Genomic DNA, 9,758 nt, shown 5'->3' with positions numbered 1-9,758 from the left:
TAGGTCGTGAGAATGTGTTCACAACATTGATTTAGTGTGCTACTGTCCAAGTCTCTATCGTCAGTTCATGTGTCGTTCTAGTTTAATAAATTGTAATAAGAAATTCATTGAGGTCCTTAGAGCAGGTGGGAAGAGGCTTCGGACATTACCAGTGACAGATTTTTGTGGAAACAGCTTGAAATGCGCCGAACGGCGCGGGAGGGTCTAAGTCAGTAAGAATGGCACATTAGGTTTTTGAAATAAAACATTTTAGTAGCAGGAAAATGCATTTAGTTGGCTTTCAATACCAGAAATAATGCTTGGCGGCGGGGCGAAGCCCCGCGCTGGAGGAGCTCCTAGCGCTCCCCCAGACCCCTTTGCTGGCAATGGCGGGGAATCTTTAATTTTTCACTAACTCCAGGAAGAACCAAATCTAGGGCACAATAAACGTCTTCCGAAAGCATGAAGGGTCAGAATGTAATAAAGATTATGTACACACACACATACATAAATACATATAAATATTTTCCCAACCCCCCCTCCCTCCCTCCCCGAAAAAAATCCTGGCTACGCCCATGCTCTCTCTCTATATATATTTTATTCATAGACTCTCTCTCTCTCTCTCTCTCTCTCTTCTATATATATATATAGTCTATGATTTGATTAGCTAAGTCATGGAACTATAGGCTACTAAGTCATGGAACTATAGGCTACTAAGTCATGGAACTATAGGCTACTAAGTCATGGAACTATAGGCTACTAAGTCATGGAACTATAGGCTACTAAGTCATAAGACACGATCAAATCTTCCTTTATTTTGTTCACCGGATAGACACAAAAAGCTAGCTATTTATAGCTGTTTCCGCCATTATAATACAAATATACATTGAAACAGAAGAAACGCTTTAAATGTGTGCACGCGTCCATTCGGAATTTTCCTTTACAGTCAACACTAAATGCTCTGAATCATCATAATTTTTTCATTAAATATAGAGATCTAGATTATAGGCCTAATATTAATTTAATTATAGTCACAACTTTGGATAAATGCTAAATGGAACTAAGAATAAAATCTACAGTAGGCTACTAGACTATATATATCTAGATCAACATATGTGAGTACATCTAGATGGTATATTGCTATATGTTTATTTAAATAATTAGGCCTTGATTTAAAAAATAATTAAATGATTAATAAATCAAATCTAGATCTCATCTACATAGTATGCCCTACGCCTAAAAAATTTGAGGCAAAACAGCACTCACAATGTCAACATGCTGGTAACAGCAAAGTAAGAAATTCGACTCTGACCATTTGAATTTTCAGACAAAGCAGAAAAGGCCTTTTTTTAAAAATCTCCTACATTGCATAGCTGCCTCGTGTTTGAGACCAAAAGAAAATCCGCTGCCGAGGACAGACGCAGACGGCGAAAAGAAAATCTTAATCGACTACCGGCGGACAATGGATGTGACAAAATATGTAGGTCACATCTGGGGCTGCACAGCCACGGGAAATACTGCACTCCTCATTAATCTTCGGACTCGAAGACAAGTCTTATTATTTGTTTAGGCATTCTAATAATAATTAGTAATAATAATAATAATAACTGAAATACGAAAAACCGAAATGGAAAAAAAAAAAACACGAAAATATGGGAACCTAAGCTTGGAGATCAAGCGGATATGGAAGTTGTCTAAAGTAACAATATATTCTGTTATTATATCAACGGGGGGGATAATGATAACTGACCTCACAGATAGCTTGAAGGCCTTTAACATCCCTAAGAAGATTCTCGTTGCCTGTCAGAAAGCGGTAGGGGCCTACTGCTGCAGACCTGCCACATCACCAGAAAATTTCTCAGTGAACACTGTTAAAGGGACTACAATGAATTATCATATCTTATTTTATATAATACAGACGTGGCTTCAAAAAAGAAGTTGATTACGTGACATTACGTCCTACGCGTCATGCATCTAGATCCAGTCATGCATGTTAACCTATGACTTAAATTATGTTTCTCTTTTACGAAGCTCGACTCTGGCAGTGCCAAAGATGGAATATTTGTTCTTTTTTTTCACAAAATAAGGCCTAATAATAATAGGCCCTAATAAAGCTTGTTCGAGTCCGAAGATTAATGAGGAGTGCAGTCATTCACGTGGATACGCAGTCCCATCGGTGACCTACATATTTTGACACAAAAGAGGCTTAAGTTAACTTATTTGCCCAATGTTGTAATTTTTTTCTGCCTCGATAGAGTTAATTAACATAAGCCTATTTTGTGTCAATTATATTTGTCTTTTTTTAGCTGCCCCCAAAGGGGGAAAAGACGCTATTAGTTTTGTGTGGCCTGTCTGTCCGTCCGTCCGTCCCACTTAGATCTCAGAAACTAGAAGAGAAAATGAAAATCGGAGATCACAATATTTTAGATCAAAGTTCTGATGCAACGGCTACTTTTTTTTATTTCCGAAAGTGAACCATCTAATTTTAAAAATTATCTATGCAAGCAGATTTTTCATAAAAATACACCACTTTTACAACTATTCACTATTAATAGTAACAAATACGGGAGGCTCTTTAGTAGGGGAGATGACAATCTACCATATTTTTAACACATTTATGCAAACGGTTTTAGATTTTTTGTCAAAAAAAATATTTTTTTTTTACATTTGTACATTTGTAAGTTCTGTCATACTAACTACTACATTTAGGCCCATACAAATTTTTTAAAAACTATTTTTAAAGAGAAAAAAATCTATTTAGTATGCATATAAGTTGGACATTTAAAACAACAATTAATAAGTAGTTTTTCATATTGCAAGAACTGTACAGCGACACAAACCATGCACACACTCAGCCAAATGGAATTTTTTTTTTACTTGAGGATTTGAATAAGAGATTAACCCTTTACAAAACTATTAGATCAATTAGATATTAATTATAAGACACCAGTTTCACATCTAACTTCACATTCACTTTCGCCTATCCTTTGGTCTGCTGGACCGCTGGGGCACAAGATCTGTCAAACCTTTTTCTCCATTTTTCTGTGTCATTTGTCTTTGATAGATTTTCATACTGATGTCCTTTCTGAAAATATTGAAACCTGCCTTTCTACCTGCCTGGGTTTCCACACAAACTGTCTTTGTAACCTTGTTTTATTTAGCTGGTGAAGGTCTCTTGGTCCAAATGTTCTTTGATTGACTTGACCCGGCATGTTTACATATATGCATGTTTATTGTATTTTCTATACATTCTATAGAATGTCAGGATTTTGCACTTTGCTGGTAGCCTAACATAAACCTATAGGCCTATAGTTCTAATATATATTTCATGTTTAATGGTTACATGTTTTTCATTTGTTCAAAAATATTTTTTTTGGGGGGGGGGGGTAGCCTGAGCCTTCATCGTATGAACTATAAACTAATCATTGATATTGACCTGTTATAGATACTTTGAATTACACCGAGGAACAAAGAAACACACATTTAAATAACAACGAGAATGGCCAGCCCCGAAAGCTTCCTAGCCAGATCGGGTATTCTTCCCGGGCGCAAAAGCCGTGTTCCGAGCTTGCTTCAAGAAATTCAGATGGACATTGTCAAGATAAAAAGAGTTTCAAGCGACACTTTGGCGTCCCCGATGCTTCGGTATGAAAAACGTAGTAACATGAAACCTCAGTTAGTTCTGACCTCAAAACTAGCAAACAAGGTAGGTCAGCATCACTTGATCAATTTTTTTACTTTGTAGGCCCAGAGATCTACATTTGGTGGGCACGCAACATTTAGGCGTGAGAATTTCTGACAATATAATTTAAAGAACACAGCTTTTGATCATAAACATTGTGTTTATTTCACCACACTGTAGTCTATATATAGCATACATTCTCCGGCCCCCTCACACCAAAAAAAAAAAAAAAGGTTTTAAACAATTTTGATAATTTCATTAACGCATACATATAGCCCTAATTTAGTAATTATACAACATTAAATATCTGATCTTGTTAATTTTTCTATTTTAATTTGTCCTGTATTCACTTCATTTAAATACCTTAATTACTTGTGTTAGCACTGACTTGTCTAAGAATCATAATATATATCGAAATCGTACATGCAAAGTGCTTCCATTAAGGGAGACAGCGGAGATTTTAATTGATAAAATTTTCTATGGCTGGTGAGCAGACAAAGACTCGAATTAAAATGTTTGGAATTATTATGATTGAGTTCTCTATCCTGGACATTCCTGGAATGACAACAACAAAATAGTAACTTCCAATGGAAAAACTTTATACAAAGTTTTTTTAAACGTTAGAATCGACACACAAATATATATTTTCGATGGTCTTAGGCGACCCCCGGCAAATCGTCATTCGATACCCAAGGGAGTCGCGACCCACAGGCTGAGAACCCCTGTGGTGCTAGCCCAAACCTCCGATAAGTACGGCGGGGGGTGGTGATAGCGCATACAACACAACCAGACAGCCATCCTTTACCGGTTTAGTAATTTTACTCTTAATTTCTTTAAAATCTGTAGGTTATATTAATAATTTCCCTTCAAATTGTTTACCTTTTCGAAATATTTGAATTGAATATTTTCTTATTTCTTTATAGGGCCTTAAACAAATGCGCTAAATTGTCCGACTATAAGATCAATTACCTACATTTTGCCATTTTTAATCCTTTTAATTTTGCTTTTCAACAAACACTGTGACCTGAAGTCAGCACAGAATGACGTTCTAGGGAAGACATCACTTGGGAAGACATCACTTGGGAAGACGTCATCACTGAGCCTCACTGAAAGTAAACGTGTGCTAAGCAAACAACATTTAGACAATCAAACAACTCATGGATTTCGATATCATTCAAATGGCGATGAACGTTTACCAACTAGACGCTCAGAAACTATAGATTTGTCTCGTGCAAACAGATATTTCCCCAAGTTTCCATCTGATGGGAAAAGAGATATTTATTTGGATAGCCGGATCATTTCTGAATACATGCAGAACAGCTATAGCGTTCCAAAGTTCAACAGAACATCTAAAAATCCGTCGAATTCTGTGATTGATGACTTTGAACAATGTTACAGGGATGGTTTTAGGCGGAAGAGTGAGCCTATTCTTAGACACCTGTCTCGGCTTTCAGAAGAACGATTTCTTAACGAAAAGGGCAGACTGCACCAGCCGTTAATGCAGTTGACCAGGAACATTGGTTACAAAGATAAGTGGATTTACAACGTTAAGGCACAGCACGAGTTCCACTGCGATAGCATTACTCGTAGGAAAGGCAACGCAAAGGGAGCACGCAACGGCCGAGGTACAGCTCTGCAACCAGCACAAAGTTCTTTTAATATGCGATACGGTGTTTCTTCAAAGCTGCTAGCTTCTAGGAAGCCAACTTTGGAGGATTGCAGAATGCATGAGGTAGGTATTTTAAAAACAAAACAAAACTAGCTGGAGGCTTCTAATTGTTACTGATATTTGTGTATATCCCTGAGTTGGAGCACTTGAAATAATGCAATTAAGAAATTGTTAAAACCTATTGCTTCTAGATCAAATAATTAAACTTTAGGCCTTCTGCGTGTCATTTACCGTCTCTCTAGTGAAATACTAAATGATATGCTTATATTACTAGACCTACTTATTCCTAAATGACATAAAATGATGCCCCTCTCCCCATGTTGCTTTATCCAGCAGAAATATAGCCTACCGGTAACAAAATGCTTAATTACGCTGTTACGTTGCAGTGTGTGTGTGTGTTGGGTTGTCCTTATAGAGGAATTGTTTCCGTGCTACACACAGAACTGAGAGAGTGCACACAGTAATCATGACCTGAATGTCAATTCAGCCAAATGTGTCACTCACAGGACTGTATTTTTTTGAAACTTTCTGCAAATCAAACAGAATTGGCTTAGCAGCGGGCTCAAAGTAGCAACACATCACAAAATACTTTACTATAGGTCTGCTTTATACTGTAGGCCTATATATTGTTTGTTTGCTGTTTTTTTCTTTTTTTTTTAGCAAAAGTAAATAAATTTTTTAGGCTATAGTAATAAAGATTTTTTTTTCAAATTCCGGTCATATTTAATTAGACGGACAGACGCTGATATTGTACTATGTAGGCATATCAATGTAATAAACTTTATTATTATGAATTGAGTTTTTCAACTACAAATTCCACCTGAATACCGGTACCCATTTTCGAAGTTTTGAAACTACCAAGATAGTTTTGCATTTTTCGGTTGTTTTTTTTTGTTTCTTTAGTTCTTGAAAACTTTTTATTTTGCGACTGCTGTTGTGAAGTGTGACCGTGTGAAGTCACAATAAACCTAATTGATTACTTTCTACCTGCCTATTGTATAGACTTTCGAGCATTAATAGCAAACCTCAAAAACAAATATTTTTGATACTTTTCATTTCTTACAAATTATCTGCAGCTGGAAGAGGTGTCAAAGTTAAAAGGTCAGATTGACACATACACCAAAAGTGTTGAAGACCTGAAACGCAAGCCAAACAGCCAGGACATCATGAAGATCTTTTAAAAGTGAGTCGCAGAATTGTAGTTACAAAACTGGAACACGTTCCACAACTTTGTACCACTCATAGGTTGAAGAGTTCTGCAATACATTTAGAGTTAAACAATAATATAGCTTCCCATTGACTTATTATGTGTTTGAATTCCTTCTGGTATGTCATTAATAAAGAGCACACAGTTCAGAAATCTCAAAATAGTTAATAGTTATGCTGTCATAAAATAGTTCATGCTTGTGTTACGTATGTACCGGGCATCATTCTTGTGAACTGAACAACCTTGCTCATTATGCTGTCTCAGAGAATGCAGCCCTAGATGTCAGCATGATGTTAGGCTAGGCGGTCTGAAACTTAGAAATCAACTCATTGGTAGACAAACAAAATACATTGGTGGGTGCAGACACAGCATTTATTCCTTAATTCTTGATAAGAACATAATCATCAAAACAATGGACATTTATGTTTAGTTCAAAGTACATTGACAAGAACACACAGCTCTACGGAGTACATTGACAAGAACACACAGCTCTACGGAGTACATTGACAAGAACACACAGCTCTACGGAGTACATTGACAAGAACACACAGCTCTACGGAGTACATTGACAAGAACACACAGCTCTACATAGTCAATGTAATTCAGTGAATGATCAAGCAATGAGACATAAATGGAGTAAACAGACAAAGTTACTTAAAACAATATACCGTATATATATTTCTAGTTGAACAAATGTCGTCTGAAGAGAAAGTCTGACTATAAAGACACAAATGTTGGGAAAGGAAATGAGCTTCAAAGAGACACACACACAAACTTGTTACGAGACATGGGCACCTAAAGAACAAGCTAACCTTTTAAAGACTATACAGATATAGAAGAATGCACCAAGTTCCTTGAACAGTGTGAATAAGAAAAGAGGGAGGGGCCTTCTATAGAAATCAACAACTCGCTTCATACAAATGTTGGTATCATAGAAAGGCGTGATCAAGAACTGAGCATTAAAGGTAAATATATATTAGGACGCGCTCTATTAAAGCGCTGTCCCAGGTTTACATTAAGACTATTTTTGCACAGAATGAGCTTCATTAATATTAACTTGATAATATCCAATCGCTTTTCGTCCATTCGTGACTCACTAAAAGCCAGGTCTTCGCTCTTGCGAAAAAAAGTTTTCAAAAGTTCATTACCGGTAGTAAGTTCGAAAAGAACTAATACGAACAGCTGAAAGTGGATCTAAGGGCATACACTAATGTAACGCTTAAAACGAATTCCCTCAGCTTGTACAGAAAAAGAAAGCTTCTTAAGTTTGTATATCAACTTATCTAAGACATTTTTCCAGATTTGGTCAAAAATATTAATAAGTGACTCCCAGGTATCGGTAGCCCGTAGTGAAAACGCATTAATACGGTACCCATTCCTCCATTTTTCTTCGTACTAGTACTTCACTTGTGAATCAATGGAGGGGTGGTGTACGTTAAATCAGACCAGATCACATAGTTCCAAATCGCTAGGAAAACGCACAGGACTTTCGGTACCGTATTTGAAAGGAGTCTTTCTAGCGACAACAAAGTTCAAGATCCACATTAAAAGTGCAACCTCATTATTTACACACACACGCAGAGGCCGACTCACTATTTTTTTTTTTTTACTAGACTGGAGATTTGTATTTGTCCACGAAAACTATCTTTGTAAGCAAGCATATTCCCTTAAAAACTGTACAATTCTTAATTTTGTGCTACTGAATTTAACTTTGTATAGGTAGCCTATTGGGGAGGGGGGGGGAAGAAGGAGGAAAACCTGAATCGAAACAATTATTAGCGTAGATGTTTCACAAGGTGCATGAACAAAGGACATACCGCTAGAAGCACTTAGATCAAGATCCGTATGTCAAGTCTGCCACATAATTGGGTGAAGAATAAAATAGAACTTGGCGCCTGTCACACAAGTTACAGCTACCGGAACTAACAAACGTAAACTTGGAACTGGCTGTACAAAAATCCATTCGGAATGAGTTAAGGTACGGTACCGGTAATTTAAAAAAAAAAAAAAAAGTAAAAGTAAATAAAAGAAAATAGTTGGAGCGAACATAGAATTACAATCAACATGAACAAGATTAAAAACAAACTTGATCGCGCAACCTTCCTAAGGAAGCATATCATTCAATACAAGGCTAATAATAATTACTGTTCATTCCTGAAGTAGAAGCTGTTATTTCCCCAACACTATGTGTCAAACTCTTCCTCTACGCGCAGTACAAATATCAATTTTAAAAAATAATGGTGCCGGATACCTTTTTTTTTTTGGGGGGGGGGGGGGGGGGGCGGTGGCAACCTTTCTGTCAAAAAAAAAATAAATGTATATCTAATAGATTTAAGACAGAGACAACTGTTTTGATAGAGACCAAGAACGACACGTCGTGTTTTTATGGAGGCACTAAATATTTAGTTATAGCAACTCTATTAGATTTGAGGGATTGTTTACCCGCACCAGCATGCATAGGGAGAATAAAAATAAAACAGTTGGCAGAATAGTATGGTACTGCATCATGCAACTTTTTCGTATCCCGGGGTCCCTAATCTAAATGGAGGGTAGAAAATTGAGGTTAATTCTTAAGTACCGTAGACTACTGGTAACATTCAAGCACTACAGAACTGAACAACCAAGCAACAGCTCTGAGCACATTAGGCCCAGGCTGATACATACCTGGGGCCGGGGAACCAACATCTCTAAACAAAAGCTAGCAGGAAATCGTCCAGACATAGGCCCCCAGCCCCGTGGTGCTGAAGGCGACTTCCGGCTAGCAGCAGACGATGGTAGATGTCTGGTGACGCATTAGGTCACAGTAACTAGTTATGTGTAAACTTACCGTTAGTGAACAGATGCACAAGAGAGAAAGGAGAAAATGTATTTGTCAAGAGAGTTGCGTATCAGAACAGCAGAAACACTGGATTAATGGGGAATAACAAAGACCGAGCTTTATAACATTATTATTTGTGCCCGCGATGCTAATGGAGGATCGGTGGATCCCTGTTTTCCTATAATTTATTAAAATCAAAAATTGTGCAGATAAAAAAAAAAAAACTTTTATCATCCAGTGGTAAAAGTGCAGGGGGAAAAAAAAGGTGAGCTCAGCATTCTGTGAAATTGTTCTATATGTTAAACCTCAAGAAAAAATGTCCCAATATAACACTCCCCTCAACTTGTTAAATTGTATGAACTTTTTCAACACTGCATTGCTATTTACTCATTCAGTACATCAA

At 37.0% G+C, this 9,758-nt stretch overlaps 1 protein-coding gene across 1 annotated transcript; it reads left to right on the top strand.

The window, feature by feature from the left end:
* The first annotated feature begins 863 nt into the window (after positions 1-863).
* LOC106057623 (uncharacterized) lies at positions 864-6,690 on the top strand. The gene is made up of 4 exons (XM_013214905.2): positions 864-1,094; positions 3,425-3,685; positions 4,692-5,393; positions 6,407-6,690. Exons 2-4 carry the CDS (start codon positions 3,479-3,481, stop codon positions 6,509-6,511), a joined length of 1,014 nt encoding a protein of 337 aa, XP_013070359.1. The 5' UTR covers positions 864-1,094; positions 3,425-3,478; the 3' UTR covers positions 6,512-6,690.
* Positions 6,691-9,758: the final 3,068 nt, after the last annotated feature.

This window comes from Biomphalaria glabrata, chromosome 6, assembly GCF_947242115.1.
Source record: "Biomphalaria glabrata chromosome 6, xgBioGlab47.1, whole genome shotgun sequence".
Taxonomy (NCBI): domain Eukaryota; kingdom Metazoa; phylum Mollusca; class Gastropoda; family Planorbidae; genus Biomphalaria; species Biomphalaria glabrata.
Note: the sequence above shows the minus strand (reverse complement) of the source record. Positions and strands in the feature narration are given on the sequence as shown.